Source organism: Colletotrichum phormii (assembly GCF_030913505.1).
Source record: "Colletotrichum phormii strain CBS 102054 chromosome Unknown BDP81scaffold_14, whole genome shotgun sequence".
Classification (NCBI taxonomy): domain Eukaryota; kingdom Fungi; phylum Ascomycota; class Sordariomycetes; order Glomerellales; family Glomerellaceae; genus Colletotrichum; species Colletotrichum phormii.
Window position 1 is genome coordinate 584,529 of NW_026851456.1, and position 15,778 is coordinate 600,306.

Sequence of the window (15,778 nt, forward strand, 5' to 3'; positions counted from 1 at the left end):
GGTTCCGGGGTCAGGCGCTGGTTGGAAGCAAAGGAGAAGCGACGTCGACACTCACAGTCATGTGCCAGCAGCAGTAACGGCACTCGGGGGGTCAGCACCTTTGGCACGGGTACAAGCACCACCGATACGAGCACTTTTGGCACAGCTGCCAACGGTAACCCATTTCTGTCTCCGGTTCGGCCTGTGGGCGTGAGGCCGCGGCGCTTTTCATCTCGAAGAACCTCCATCATTGATATGGTTCGACCAAAGTCTCGCAACTCGAGCATGATGCATGTTGACTTTTAAGTATGGGCATCGTCATTCAGCATCATTCAGCGGGGAGTTTTCAGGTGTCGGCTTTTTTTCTTGGCTTTTCTTGTTTCGGGGCATTGAAGCATCGATTGGGGGGTCTGGCATTGTTTGACTTTTTTCATCATCTTCCCTTTTTCCGACTCTGGCTTGCGCAGGGTTATCGGGATGGCTTTTGGTCTGCGTCTGCGTCTGTGGTATAGGGCTGACGCGTGAGGAGGGAGGATTATAGGTGATATGGCACTACTCATGGCTCGGGTAATTTTGATAGGCCGTACTTTGTATGACTGTATGTCTAGCTAGGAACCATACCTTTTTGCTACATTTGTTTGTATCTGGATCGTGAAGTGAGATTTGATGCGGTTCACATGGAAAACTGAGCCCTTTGCCTGTGGGTATGTGGAATGCCTTTGAAAGCCTCGTATCCACGCCACTTGGAAGGGACCTACTGGCTTGGACATGAGACCCTAAGATGGAACGGCTGTTCTTTTACGTCACGTCTTTGGTATACAGTCACATACGCATGCATCGGTCTTCCTTGTCTGTGGCTCGTCTCTTTTGTTCTTTTTGTCAGTCGTTTCACCGTCAGTCAGTGACGAGAGAACGAGGTAAATTCCAGGTGGTTCTTCAGATCTGGGTTCAGATATTGGGGGAGGAGCAGAGGGTAAGAATTCTGCATGATGGGATCAATTTGAAACGCCTTGTCCTTGATGAGATATATATCGAAGCCCTTCCCCTGAGACGGTAGGCGGAACCGCGAATCTCTGCGGCAAGGGGACTGATACTGTTGGTATACACGTCAGCAGGGCAGCCTGAGGGGCCACGTACGAAGCTCAATAATCTTGGTATTGAACTGCGTATGTATATAAGGAGGAAGTTGGTGGGCAGAGCCCACGATTCCTCCGTGGGAAGGCCCGTTTGCAACGGGCCCCCAGACCACCTTCCAAATCCCCTTTTCTGCCGTCAATATTCCAACAGATACAGAGTCCCGGGGGTATCAAAGCAGCCCAAATTGAATGAGTAAAACATGGCTCTTTCCCGCCATCGTGATATTTTGCAATCCGTAGGATACATAATCAGCAAAGGTTGAGGAAGGACATCACATAGGTTATGATTTCTATTTGTGATAAATGTATATGTTCTACCTACGTTTTTCGGAAGAAAGATGGAGGGAGGGGAGAGTCATGGTGGTGGTGGTGGCGGGCAACACCAAGCACGCTGTTGACAGGTCTTCATCAGCAAAGGGAAATGTAGATAGATAGGGGATGGATATGTAGAAGCACGCTCACTGCGTTCAGGCAAAACCACGGGATATCAATACCCTTTCTGAGATCACAGAGATTGAATTTGATCCACGAATTTCCTACGTCAGTCAGACACATCGCCATCATCAGGTCTGAACAGCCTTACAATACAAGGATAGGTTTCGAATAGAGAACCAGTCACGCACGACATCGAGACGTCATTGTATGTTCAACTTTTCATGAGATGATCTTCCTATTACTACCTGAGCAGTAAGCCGCCCTCGACAGGGCCATGTCTGATATACACAGTCATCTAATGCCTTTGCCGACTGTCGAGCTTTCGACTTGAGCCATCCATTCTTGCTCGCGGAAGAGCATCAAAAGTGACTGGACCCCCAATTAGGATCTCTATTGCAGTCCTCGACACCATTCATCGTGTCGTCTCCGTTCCGTCTTAACTTTTTGTTCAACCTGATCCACGTTTTGACCATGCCTGAAGAAATATCGCACACAGGCCCCAAACCGATATGGGCAAATAAAAGAAACACTCAAAGAAAAGAAAATGAAAATAGCCGTGGAAAAATACCAGACTGAAGGAGACGCAGATACGTGTCCCGGGTACCTAGAGTCTAAAACCCCCGTCTACGTGAACGCCGATTTTGCATGAGAATTGCGCAAGTTGCCGCCGCATGATGAGTTACCTCGCCCTTGGAATAGTCCGGTTGGCAAGGCTCTTACCAACGACGACCGCCTCCTAGAGGAGCGTTGTTAGCGTTGTCTATGAAGAAAGTCCCGTCAGCGATGAAGCCACTAGACTTGGGAAAAGGGGAAAAAACGTACTACCGCCACCGCCGCCACGGCCACCACCACGGCCACGGCCCCAGCCGCCGTAACGACCACCACCGCCGCCGCCGCCACCGAAGCGGGTCATCTCAGCGAGACGGGGATCAATCTCCTGCTTGGCCTCTCTGAGGACGTTGACAAGGTCACGAGCCTGCTTGGAGTCTGCAACAAGTTAGCACTTTGGTCAAGTAGTGAAGAAAAGAGGCAAGACTGACTGTCAGTGGTGAAGAAGGTAACGGCGGTACCCTTGGCACCAGCACGACCGGTACGACCAATACGATGGATGTAGTCCTCCGAGTTGTTGGGGTAGTCGTAGTTCAGCACGTGAGTAATGTTGCGAACATCTTGATCAAGGGGTTAGCAGACGCCTCACGGTTTGTATAGCAACGTTCCAGCCAGGAACCACGTTTTCTTGATAAATATATCAGGCTGTTTTTCACTCCGTCGAAGACAGGGCAGTCCATATGCGTCAAATGCCATCCTGGAAAGTTCAATGTACCGGGTCCTCGGGCTTGGGGAATCTTGGGGACAGCTTGAGCGAATCAAGAATTGCCACATCCACGCTTGTACCATAGGCAAATGGGAGGCACAAGGGTGGAACAGCGAGTATAGCGAGCCAACGGCTGCACACCAGACCAAGACTCCACACAGGAGCAGAGAGAACCAAGGAAACACGAATGCATCAGGCAAGAGTGCGCAATCAAGAGAGCCCCTAGACATAAGAGTAAAGTACAGCACAAGGCTGCTGGAAGTTGCCATGTAGGTTGGGGGGGGGGGGGAATGATACTCACCAATACCACGCGACGCGACGTCGGTCGCGACCATGATGGGAGACTTGGCCGTCTTGAACTGGTCGAGGACCCAGTCACGCTCGTTCTGCTGCTTGTCACCGTGGATGGCTGCGAAATGTTAGCTGGGGTCGGACAGAGAAAGACAATGTGGAAACGTACAAAGCGCAGGCCATCCGTCCTGGCGAAGGAAGCGGGTAATCTCGTCAGCGACACGCTTGGTACCGACGAAGATGAGAACCTTGTTCTCCTTGTTGTCCATCATCTTCTCAAGGTGCTTGAGCATGCGGTCACGCTTCTCGCTCTCGTTGACAACCTCAACGACCTGGGTAATGCGGTGGTTGGCAGCCAAGTCCATGGAACCGATGTTGACCTGGATGAAGTCGGAAAGGAAGTCGGACGCAAGAGCGCGAACCTCCTTGGGCCAAGTGGCGGACCACATGAGAGTCTGACGGTCGGGGCGAATCTGGCCGATAATCTTGCGAATTTGGGGCTCGAAACCCATGTCCAACATGCGGTCAGCCTCGTCGAGCACAAGGTAGGTGACGCGACGAAGGTTGGTCTTGCCGGCCTCGAGCATGTCGATGAGACGTCCGGGGGTGGCGATGCAGACCTCGACACCGCGGGAGAGGTCGCGAATCTGGGGACCCTTGGGGACACCACCGTAAACGCAGGTGTTGCGGATGCGGGAAGACTTGCCGAATTTGGAAATCTCCTGCTGAATCTGGACGGCAAGCTCACGGGTGGGGGCGAGGATCAGGACAATGGGACCATCGCCGGGGGCCAACAGAGGCTGGGCGTTGATGTGGACGATGGCGGGAAGGCAGTAGGTGAGCGTCTTTCCGGAACCCGTCTCGGCAATACCGACGACATCGCGACCGGAGAGAGCCATGGGCCAACCCTGGGACTGAATGGCAGTAGGAGCGGGGAAGCCCTGGGCCTTGACCTCGTCCATGACATATCTGGGGAAACCAGCCTCGTCGAAGGTCTCGACGGGCTTGGGGACATCGCTGCCAGCAATGGCAATCTGGTGCTTGCGGCGGAAGGACTCGACATCCTCTGGGCTGCGGTTGGCGACCTCCTCGTGCTCCTTGTAGAAAGACTTCTCGAACTTGGGCATCGTGTTGAGATCTGAGTTTGGGTTAGCGAACGCGTTGCTCGTGTTTACTTCTGTATTCAACTCACCCCATTCTTGTGTGCGAAGACCAGCGCCAAGGTTGTTCATGCGGTCACCACCACCGCCGAAACCGCCACCGCCGCCGCCGCCGTAGCCACCACCACCACCACCACCACCGCCGTATCCGTTGCTGTCACTGATGATGAGTTAGCAAAATGTTTACGAGAATGAAATCGGAAGCTCAAAAACGTTGAAGCGCGCGTGGGTGTTGTTTGAAGACACCGGGCTCCAGATTCAGAACACGCATCGTGTCTACAAGGAGCGTCGCGCCAAGGCAACAGCCGCCTCACGAATCCGACCCAACGTGTTTGAGAATAGAGTCAAAGAGTCAAAGAGAGATGCTTACCCGTTGTAGCCACCGCCGCCGTAGCCGCCATCGCGACCGCCTCTGTCCTGACGATCACGACCACCGCCGTAGCCACCGCCGCCGCCGCGACCACCACCGTATCCGCCGCCGTAGGACATGTTTGCTAGTTACGAAGAGCGCGCGAAGTTTTTCTTGTCGTGAATAGTTTCGCTTAAGCGATGTCAAATACGGGCAAGAAAGACCGTGGGGAGAGTAGAAGACGCGAAGAGACTCTTTTTCTGGAGCGAACCGAAAAGAGGACTGATGCGTGGAGGGAGGGGATGGAGGTTTGTGAGATGGAGAGGAAGAGAGGGATGCAGATGAAAGAAGGGGGAAAAAAAGAGTAGGAGGGTCAAAGGTTTTGGGGGAGCGCGAGGGAAGGCGGCCGGGGAGAATTTTTTTTCTTTCTTTGCCTGCCAAAACTTTTCGGCGACCGCTACCAGAAGGACCCTGCTAAGGCGAAAAAGATACGTACCCAATGCACGTGGGCCTGTTACTGCCTTTATCGGCCGGATAAGATGGTGGATCTGACTCGCGATAAGGCATCTCTGCCAAATCTGCACACTGCACACTGCTGCAGCGACAAGGTTCTTGACTCTGGAGTTAATTTTTTTCTCTCTCATTTTGCTTCGTTACTATGGCACTTCGGTTTGAACCGGGGGTCTCCAGCTTTTCATATTTTTGCATGCGAATTGCGGAGACCTGGTTTTGAATGATTGGAAATCGTTTGGCCTCGAGTGAGCCTCTCAACACAAACGGTGCAAGGGAACCAACCCTTTGACTACTGGTGTTTGGCCTCAGTACCAGCAATTGGGACGGCATGTGCACCTGCGGCGGGAAGTCAAGGGAAGGAAGCACTGCAAGCTGTATCAGACGACATGGGAAGCTTCTGTTCAGTTCAGCCCAACTAACAATGAATGCTTGGCTTTCTCGCCTGCCCATTCTAATGTCTAATTACCTAGATTTATACTTGAGTTAAGGAAGGTGAGGTAGGCGGAGAAAGTTCGTTCGTCCATCATCTATGAGGCTGTTTGAGTATCAAGATGGCAGCAATGCAATGGAGGGGACAGGGGCCACCATCCTTGCCTCTGTCTTGCTACACCCGTTTCCAGTTCAAGGCCCTTCCTCCAGCTATCGTCTTTTGTTGAAAGGCTCGCTCTCCATAAGGTACCTATGCAAAGCCTTTGTCTATTCGACAAACAGCGGTTCTCACCGACAGAATGCCATTGCCAGCTTACCGGTAAACTTCCTGACCGGGACTCACCGGTAAGGAAACATTTCCCAGAAGCCAATCTCCATCTACAACACAGTTAGCCCAGGCTTCGCCCCGCCCAACAAACATCAAAACCAACCTTTGTGCCGTGAATGAAGATCTTGACCAACCGCTCTATACTCGACGGACTCTGCAACGCGGCATGTCTCTCAATCAAATCTGGTCATTCACTCTCAGTCAGCAAAACACCCTAGTCAACCGTGTCTACCATGACAAAAAATCATCTCCACAAACCTGAGCCGGTCTTCACCGCCCCGACATAGTCATCAGCAACGTAGTTCTCGATCCACTTCCAGTACGTGTTCTCCTCGCGCTTCGTCTTGACATCGCCGTGAAGCTGCTTCGCCACGGCGCCGTATCCGAGCAGGCACGGCGCAAGAGCCATTTGCAGCGCGATCCAGTCCTCGCTGACGCCCACGTCGAGAACGTAGCGCGTGTACGCTGTGCAGGCTGTGTATGATCCTTTGTCAGTTTTGTTTCTCGTGTCTCAAGGGCCCAGCATCTGCAAGATAGACTTGCCTTGATGTTCCTCTGTGGCCTCGATTTCAGGCACGGTGATGCCAAAGCCCTTGCAATAGTCGATGTGCAGGCTCATCTCACGCGTTATGTGGTTAACGATTGTGGCACCCTAGATGAGTCAATACACAACCCGTCCACCACCACGGGCAACACCTACGGCTGAGATGTCTGCTATGCTCTTCGCCTTGTAGGAAGCCAGCGCATTGGCTCTGGCGAAATGGACCTAGGATGCAAGTTGAGCAATCATGAATCTCGTCGGTGACTGTAGCAAACGTACCAGATACAGGTAATCCTGGATAAGGTACTGCTTGAACGACTCCATGGGAAGCGTCCCGTCTCCCATGGCCATGACGAAAGGATGGTACACAAAGGTCTTCCAAACATCCTTGACATCTGGCCTCTCGAGCATGTACTCGATAAACCGCCCCCTAAAAACTTCAATCAACTCGTTGCCTGTATCAGTAGTTCAGGGCAAACTCACGGTGCAAAAGGCAGCGTCTGGATAGAGTGAAAGTGGTTCAGCGGACCATGTCCCTTTCCGAACCCAGGAGCGGTCTTGATCCCAGCCTCAATGTACCGACAAGCCGACTTGACAGCTTCCGGCACACCGAGACCCTTTGCCAAGTTAGACGCAATAGCAGCTGTCACGTAAATCAGCCTCATCATCTCCATAGTAAACGGCCCTGCAAACTCACAAGCCAAAGAGCAACCAGTTCCATGCGTATTCGTCGAGCTCTGGTACGGGCTCTTCACATGCCAAAACTCGCCATGTCCATACAACACATCCACAACGACAGCCTTCTCCCCCTCGCTCCGCGCAACAGTAAGGTCCTCTTTGAACGGTGCATGACCGCCCTTGACGAGCACCCACTCGGGCCCCAGCGCCTGGACCGACTTAGCCATCGCCTCAAGGTCCTTGACGCTTGCGACCTCGATCGAGTCGTGCCCCGAGTCCTCGAGGATGAGCTTGGCCTCGGGAATGTTGGGCGTGAGGACGGTGGTGAGCTTCAGCAAGCCCTCCAGCAGCTCGGCGACGGCCTCGCGGGGGAGTAGCTCCGCGCCACTGGTCGCGATCATGACCTGTGGCACTTTGTGAGAAAATTCTGAATTCTATCCATAGTGAGAAAATGATTTTCATACCGGATCCACGACCACCTTGGGGACTTTGTGCCTCTTGAGAGCCTCAACAACCGTCTCAACCGTAGCAGGCGAAGCCAGCATGCCTGGGGTCCCGAATTAGTTGCTTAAACCCATGGACCAAGAACGATCGAAAGTCACGCCAAATCTCACCAGTTTTGACAACGTCCACCCCGATATCGCCAATACAGGCATCAATCTGCTTGAGCAGAAACTCCTGCGGCACATGGTGGATGTCATGCACACCAGTCGTATTCTGCGCCGTCAGCGCCGTGGTGGCCGTCATGGCGTAACAACCATGCGCCGCGATGACCTTTTGATCCGCCTCGAGGCCCCTTTCAAGCCCACGTCAGCAACATGTCTAGAATGCCTCTCTGCATCCAGTGGAAGCCTGAGAATGTGTGTACTCACGCTCCGCCGGAGCAGTCCGAGCCGGCAATGACGAGAACTCGTCCCTGAACCATGGCGAACGAATGTAGGAACGCGAGAGGGGCGCTGGTCATAGAGAAATGCGGCCGGCTTCAGTCCGTATTGGGGCAAGACAAGTCGTTGATACGTGTGAGTAAGGTTTTCAATTCACCGGAGCCTCTTTCCGTGTAAACGGATCGGACATCATCGGAGGACGGGGTAGGTACGGCTGACGACGGACGGATCGGTCGCGGGTCGAAGATGTCACTCAAGTGGGGGCGGGGCACCCCTTAGGTTTTGCTCACCTCAGTAAGGTACTCCGTAAAACATTCGACTTGCAAAACTCTTCGTCGTGTTCCCACGCCTTACTGTGGCCGCGCCCTACTGGTGATTCACGCATCACGTAAAAGATATCGTCAAGCCTACCTTTTGATATGCACAGCCTTCACTTGAGATTTAGTACTGGCAAGAAAAGCAAAGAGTGAACCCAGTGAAACATGAGAAAACAAGCCACTTTTGATTTGCCTATCGTGCCGACACCCTCCCTACCTACACCATTTGGGAATCGATACGCAGATGGCCACCAACTCCATCCTGTCCTTGCTCGCTCTTGAATGTCAATCCGTGGCTTCTCTAGGTCCCTTTGCCGGCCAAAACCTTAGCTGGAGACTATATCCACTCCCCCAAGTCCCGATTTATAGTACAAGAAAAGCCAACAAGCAAAACGCCTCATCATGATGTCTCTCGAAATCCACCGGTAACCTCCCGTTTCAAATGCCAAGCAGTCCTTGACGATGGGCGGTTGTTGTGCAACGGCGTACACAGGCTTACGCTGTCTCTGTCGAGTCAGCTGAGCTGTCTGTGTCAAACGAACTCAAGCTGTCCGATCGTTCCGCCTTCGGCAAGGGCTCAGTCTCCGTCTCCAGCTCCGACGGGTCTGAGATGCTTCTCTGTCTCTCGGTTCGATTTTCGTCACCCGAGGATACGTTTTGCTCATCTTCGTCTCCGTCATCGTCTTCAGATCCACTATCGCTGTCTTCGTCAAAGACGATCCTTCGGAGAACGTTTTTGTCAAACATTTCGAGAACCATTCGTCTGATCGGCAGGCGGTAGTGATTGTACTCAAGCATCGTCATGACGCGCTTGAACATTTTGGGGCATCTAAAGCCTGCCACCTTGTGCTGCCTGATCTGCATCAGTTCACCCATTGCCCGCTTGTACAAAACCATGTTGCCAAGGTCGACAACGAGATCCAGGATTCGTTGATTGATGGCCTCCTCGTTGGTGAAGGCCGGCAGCTCCTCCTTCTCTAGAGGCGGACGCGCTTCTGTTGGAGGCGGCGGGGTCAAAAAGGTCTTCTGCGTATCTGGCAACGCAATCTTGGAGGCAATAGCGTGCTTCCAGGGTTTGAACGAGAAGAATTTGGACAGGTTGTTGGGAATGCAGAATCCCATCGACTCTCCTCGTGGTGAGAGGTTTGCATCCCATCCACATTCTGACAGGATCTCAAGACCGTGGGCGGATCGAGAGACTAGTCCCAGAACGAAAAAGGCGGTACCACGAAGACTCATCACCTCGTGTTCTTCGGCAATCTTGACAATGTCCTCAATGACATCGCATGATTCGATAAAGGGGGCACCGAGCTCCATGGATCCCACGTTGCCGACGGCCCACATGGAGGCCTTGACCTTCAGCATGAGCTCGGGATCTTCCGATTGCATGCCGTACTCTTTGATTGTGCTGGCAAATTCAGCAAAGTGTCCCTTGTCGCTCAGTAACTTGCACCCCTCTTGAGTGCGTGCAAGCTCGCGATAGAAGTGCGGTGGAATATGATTCTCTGGCTCGGCATCTGCTTGAACGTCCTCCACCATGTTCAAGCGATTCTGGTGCTCTTCTGGGTTCTCTAGGAATGCCTTGGCCAAGCTGGTCTCAATCACACCGACATATGAGTCGTTTCGACCGAGGAACCAGTCGTCCATCTCATTGCTGATATAGTCAACGCCGTCGAGGTAGTGGTAGCCAATGGACGAGGACAAGAACCGCAGTAGGAGAGGCGCGCCGATCTCTCCCAAGTGGTCCATTGTCGGACGACACTGGACAACATACTCCAGATATGCTTTCTTATTGCATGCCTTCTCGAGGATCTTAACCGCGGTTCGGCAGACCTCTACCTCGGGGTCGTATAGTTGGTCGCACAGCTTCTCAATGGCCCACTTCCAGTCGATCTTGCCGTGGGAGGGCTGGGATGCATCGAAAGGTCGGGTGGCGTACTTTCGCAGCGCGTTCGTCGCCGTGATGCGAATCTCCCTCGTCCCAGACGTAAGTGCCTGTTCAATAAGCACTCGCGGATGTCCCGGGATGCTGTAGTCAAAGTTTGAGAGGAGCAGTTTGATCAAGTCAGGGCGCTGTTTGTGCCCGAGAATGTGATACATCATGTTGAACATTCTCCAGCGTTGTAGAAGCTCCAAGCCCCTGGGGTCGCCACTAAGGACTCCAAGCATGGGAAAGTATCCTGCGCAGAGTGTGCTTTGCAGGCGACCAGGCGAGAACATTGGATCCGTGGATGTCAATCCGCTGCTCTGCGTTGTTTGTTAGTCTCACGATGAAACCGCGGATATTGTGTCTTGCTTACCGGATCGCATTGAGCGAGGCACTCAGCTATCTGCCGTAACATCTTATGATCTTGCAAGTACTGGAAGCCCTCATTTGACTGAAGCAGAGTGTGCATCAGCGTACATCCGATCCTGACATACTTTTGAGAATTCTTGTTGCTTGTAATATCCGAAAACCTGTGCTTAAAAGGCCGGTAGAAGCTCATGATCCTGTTCATGAATTTGGAAACTCTGTTGACCTCGTCTAGTCGCTTTCCGTCTTGAAGTGGCCCTTCGATGACCCGCGAAATGACATCCCAGTTCCATTTCAAGTAGTTGGAACTGTTCAGTACATTGGAATCAACCAAAAGCTGCCGGATTGCGCCCTCTTGAACCACAATCCCGGCGTTGCTTTTTCGGTGCATGTCTGCGAGATTGTCGCTGGAGGGGAGAGTTCCAGCAGTCGCGACAGACGGCGTGCTTCTATAAAGTGTCTTGCTCACCGAGCTAATCTGATAAACTATGCCCGAGGCAACAAATCTGTTGTCGTCTTTGAACTGAGTTGCCGCAGCGAAGAGTTCCGGAAGTAGAGGTAAGTCATTGCTCCATGTCGCAGGGAGGAGCCTGCTTGCCAGCTTCAGCACCTCGCCAATCAGAAGACACGTCTTTCTGGACAACTGAGGGTCGCTGGTCCTGGCAACTTGGAGCAAGTTTTCCAGTAGACCGGCCTTGACAAACGTGGCCAGAAGCAGGGCGGTGTAGTGATCCATGAAGTTTTGCTCTCCACTGTCTTCTTCCACAGGCAGAGAATTGGCTGAGGGAGTTTGGTTCGTAACTGATTTGAGGCTTGCTACCCTTCCATATGTCGTCAGGCGGCGACCGGCCAAGAAGGAAGAAGCCCATGAAGGGGACTTGATCCGGAGAAGAAGGTAGACGAGATCGATAACTGTCTCTCGGATGGTTGCCTGTGGAAGCACCATGCTAGTGAGCAATGACTTGATGGCTCGAGAGTCATGCATAGTCAGCATCATCAAACCAGGCCAGCTCTTGAGGATTTTGGTGATTGCCTTGGCATTCTGCTTGAGTAAACTCTCGTTTGCGAGGATGATATCTGTGAATGCCGTGAAGAGAACCTCCAGATCATAACCGGACCGCAAGTAGATTCTCTTCTGTGGATTGTCCAAGATCTGCATATAAGACGCCGTGAGTGATTCGGGCGATTTATATGATCCTTCGATCAAAGCCTCAGAAAGCGGTGCTAGGCCGCCAGAGGCCACTGCCAGGGCTGGGTCACGAAGCATGACTTCGGCGAGTGTTTCCAGGCAGATGGAGCGTAGACGGTCTTCAGCCTGCTCTGCAACAGCGGCTATAGTCCTCACAACAGCACGTGAGAGCTCTTTGACTCCATCCTTGACATCTAGGAAGGCCCGGACAAACTTCAAGGCCTGCTCACGCTCCAGATCTGCTTTTCGGTCTTTGATTAAAGATCTACTGCTCGTTAGCTACAGTCTTTGCCAAAAGTACGTACAAGGCCGAAACTCACGTCACGACAATAATGTCAGTATTCAGACTGCGGATCTTCTTTAACGAAGACACATCTGAGATGGCATAGCGAACCATTCGGTAACCAGCTGCCACCACTTCTCTGGCCTCACTGAGGAGCATGACTTGCATGCGAAGACCGAAGACCGACCATACCAGGTCATACTTGAGAGTCGGATGTCGCCTGAACAGGTCCACCAGACTATTTCCTCGACTGACATAGTATTCTGGCGGCATACCCTCCTGCTCAAGCGCTTGTAGCAACTCAGCCAGGAGGAAGGTTGGTGACTGCTCGGCCATCTCTTCATTGTCAGAACCAGCACCACTGCGAGAGGCACTGGGAGGTGAGCGCATGCCATTGTTGGCAGAAGAAAACAGTGGCTCAGTTGTTCTTTGTCGTGTGGGGGTGGTGGGAGTCGCCTTGAATCTCGAAGCGTCTGTAATCTTCTGCCGTAGGTTCTTGATGCGCTGGTTGGACGCATTCAGCTCTGCTTCGACCTTGGCTCTCTGCTCCTTGGTTTGTTTTGCCTTCTTGGCGTTCAAGGCTTCCAGCATATTCTCACTTCCGTCCTTGATCTTCATCTCTCGATTTAGCTGTTCCCTGAGGGCAGCTAGGGTCTGCTCTGCAGCCGTGGCGGGATCTTCCTCGTCGACCTTATCGATGCTGTAGATGTCGCCTCGGGAGCCAGAGCGAGATGGCATCATCTGGCTGCGCAGCTCAGAACTAAAGCTCCCAGGGGCGATGGAGGGGTTGAGGGAGGAGCCTCGGGGGCCGAAGCTGACGCCCGAGGCGCCCAGACTTCTCGATCCATTGACAGAGGCGGATGGCGGCTGGAGGCCACCAGTGCTCTCTATGCGCTCGAAACTCGGACGTGGATTGAGGGTATTGGCGCTCGATGCCGACTGTTGAGGCGACAGTGCCTTTTGAGACTGTCCGGAGGCGCTCAGCATCTTGGCGATGCCTCTCTATGTTACCACCTTTCTGCGGGGCTTCTCCGGAGGTTCTTGCATTCGGGCGACTGTTATTTCAACACTGCTTCGTTGATAGAAAGTTGTTATCGGGGTATCAGGGGGGGTTTTGGTAGTCGTGGTCGGGGTTTGTCCGCGTGGAATCAGGGACTGGCGCCGATCGCTTGAGGCTCTGTCGCGGTAGGTGGGTAACGAGTTTCGAATCGAGGTTCAGACAATTTTTCGAATTGCAGGCGGTCGAGATACGGCGAGAGATATACGGAGGAGCAGGTGTTGATCAGGCGAACGTTCGAGTCGCAGGCTGTTGGGCGCAGATGGGCGAAGTTGGTCGGCCACCCGCAGAGCCACGCCAAGAGCAGGGCAGGACGTCAGTCCGAGTGGAGATGCGATGGGAGTTTAATGCTGAGGACATGCGATTTGCGCATCAAAAAGGATTGTTCGTAGGGATAATTCGCAGATTCCAGCCGTGGCAGATGTTCCCGAGGATGGTGTCGCTTGAGGTCGGTCGAAATAAAACTACGCACTTGGGTCATTCGTGATCGACGATGAGTCCTGGCGGAAACAGTCGCCGTCGTCGTTGTCTCGATTGTTGCGTGGTGCTGCGGCGTTCCAGCCCAGTGCTCGTTCACGGCCCACAGTTGACGGTAAAGGTACTCGGTCGCCGGATACCAACCTGAGCCTGGGTCCTCACAGCTTCAGTAGTGGATCTGGATGCGCATGGGTTGCTGCTGCGGGGCGTGGTGGTTCAGTGGTGTTCAGAAGTCGAGTACGGTCGCGCGCGCAGCCTACAGTGAAGGTGTGTGGTTGCTGCCAATGTCACCCGTAGACCGCAAAAGGCACTGATACTGGTGTCTGAGGTGGGTGGTGTTCAGGGGGTGGGTTTCCAAGGTGGTGCAGTGTCCACGGTCACAGCTGCCGCGAAGTTGCGAGGTTCTGTTCAAGCTGTTCAGGGCACCTCAGACTCCAAGGACAGAGTGGGCAGCGCCTGCGTCAGTGCACCTCAGAAAGTATCTTACCTGCTCCGACGTAAGGTAATGGAAGGTAAAGAGAGGTGAGGTAAGGAAGCTCAAGGTAAGGTAAGGTAAGGTACAGCTCGGAGTGTGAGGAATAAGGTAGGCTGGAGTTGTTGAAAGTACTTTCCAGGTATGTACGGATTTGGCAGCACCTAAGGTAGCCAGCCCATTGTTCGGGTTCAGATTGTTGGAGTCGGACCTCGTCCATGCACGTACTCAGCCAAGTCCACCTATTTACCTTATTCATTCAGCCATTCTGAATCACGATCAATGCTGTTGTTAATTACCTTCAGATCATGTGTGCTAGACAGCTTCGGCCTGTTTATTAAATCTGCAAGTAGGTAGGTACCTTACCTCGTACATGCCCATGGATCTGGAAGGTGCCCGTGGGCCTTGCCTGCCTTCTCCGCAGGTATGGAAGGCCGCTCTTTCTCCTTCTGCTGAGGTGAGCTGCTGGGCTGCTGGGCTGCTGGGCTGCTGCATGCGCCGTAACGCGGAAGGAAGCAGCCCCGCTTCCTGATCGCTTCGTCCCCCTCACCGAAAGCTTGGACCATGTCTCTCTCCCCTTTAGTTGGTGACAATGGAAGATGTCGAGTACGGATACTTCCCCAGACAGGGCACCATGCCTCGTCGTGCTTGGCTCAGACGGTAGGAGGAATGCCTAAGAAACCAATGGGAACGCTGCCGTCAGCTGCTGCTGCCTCTATTTCTAGTTACCTTCTAGCGTCACGTCTGCTGAAGGGGTACATCGACCTGGATAAGATAGGTATGTTGTCGATAAGCCCCAGATAAGGTATGAAACCTTGACCCATTATCTGTACGGATACAGGTGCGTCTCTTGGCACCACTCAGTCCAACTTTGACGATCAACGACCATCAACCAACGAGAACTTACAAGAATGATCGCCCAAGGTAGGTGACGATAGCTCGGGCAACTTTAGATTTCCTATCGAACCGTCCCCCGCCATGATATGATGCGTACGTTAGTTCAGCTGTAAGTCTAATCTAGAGTCAGGTAGCTGTCGATAATCATTTCGATCCAAGAAACAGCTTCTATTCGAATGAACCTGGAAAGACCAAGTCGATCTCGGGTTGGCCCATCTCCGTACCTGATGCGTATTGCATAGAGGAAAAAAGAGGTGCCCATGAACACTCATCATGGACCATCCTACTCACGGTCCCGAGGAAATCCCTTGCCGTCTGAAGCTGCTTGTGCCACAGCATCAACTGCCACTACCAATGCTGAAACGCGGCCGGCTCCCCCATCCGTAGTCATTCGATGCCTCGGAGACATCCACTTCTATCCGCGTCGGACAGACTCGTCAGTACTCGTGGCGGGAGATAGGAAACAACCTTAAGGAATTGAGGGATCGACGAACAAAGAGTTCCATCACCCTCATGGCAAACATAATGGACAGAAATGATTCTGTCAGAATCAGTCACGACTACGGGATTTGCATCTTCGGCCTTTCGGTCTAATATCCACAGTCCCGAAATGGCGGGGCCCCCGGTTCCTTCGCGCGCCCGTCCTTGGCCAAACCTCACCTCACCTCACCTCATCTCACTTCACCTCGACCTCACATCAGGCCGGAGAGCGGCGGCACAGCGAGGGGCTTTGCAAGAGACGGCTGGCATGATGT

At 53.1% G+C, this 15,778-nt stretch overlaps 3 protein-coding genes across 3 annotated transcripts; all 3 read right to left on the reverse strand.

The window, feature by feature from the left end:
• Nucleotides 1–2,266: 2,266 nt before the first annotated feature.
• On the reverse strand, nt 2,267–4,805 carry BDP81DRAFT_323661 (P-loop containing nucleoside triphosphate hydrolase protein; the record flags this gene model as incomplete). Its single annotated transcript, XM_060584814.1, has 7 exons — nt 2,267–2,310; nt 2,382–2,537; nt 2,591–2,719; nt 3,167–3,274; nt 3,326–4,294; nt 4,349–4,476; nt 4,687–4,805. 7 exons carry the CDS (start codon nt 4,803–4,805, stop codon nt 2,267–2,269), a joined length of 1,653 nt encoding a protein of 550 aa, XP_060443339.1.
• Nucleotides 4,806–5,787: 982 nt separating this feature from the next.
• BDP81DRAFT_52237 (phosphomethylpyrimidine kinase) lies at nt 5,788–8,277 on the reverse strand. The gene is made up of 11 exons (XM_060595941.1): nt 8,027–8,277; nt 7,769–7,950; nt 7,619–7,701; nt 7,174–7,558; nt 6,960–7,119; nt 6,756–6,906; nt 6,636–6,701; nt 6,479–6,587; nt 6,194–6,409; nt 6,039–6,118; nt 5,788–5,985 (listed from the first exon to the last, which is right to left on the reverse strand). The coding sequence occupies exons 1-11, from the start codon at nt 8,116–8,118 to the stop codon at nt 5,947–5,949; spliced, it is 1,563 nt and encodes a 520-aa protein (XP_060443340.1). The 5' UTR covers nt 8,119–8,277; the 3' UTR covers nt 5,788–5,946.
• A 573-nt stretch (nt 8,278–8,850) lies between these two features.
• On the reverse strand, nt 8,851–13,107 carry BDP81DRAFT_324287 (Rapamycin-insensitive companion of mTOR, N-term-domain-containing protein; the record flags this gene model as incomplete). Its single annotated transcript, XM_060584873.1, has 3 exons — nt 8,851–10,602; nt 10,656–12,102; nt 12,158–13,107. The coding sequence occupies 3 exons, from the start codon at nt 13,105–13,107 to the stop codon at nt 8,851–8,853; spliced, it is 4,149 nt and encodes a 1,382-aa protein (XP_060443341.1).
• Nucleotides 13,108–15,778: the final 2,671 nt, after the last annotated feature.

Coding starts and splice junctions, on each gene's coding strand:
- BDP81DRAFT_52237 (XM_060595941.1), bottom strand. CDS start 8,118: ATGACCAGCGCCCCTCTCGCGTTCCTACATTCGTTCGCCATGGTTCAG. Junction 7,120..7,173: donor AACTGGTTGCTCTTTGGCTT/GTGAGTTTGCAG, acceptor TTTACGTGACAG/CTGCTATTGCGTCTAACTTG. Junction 6,702..6,755: donor TCCAGGATTACCTGTATCTG/GTACGTTTGCTA, acceptor CTTGCATCCTAG/GTCCATTTCGCCAGAGCCAA.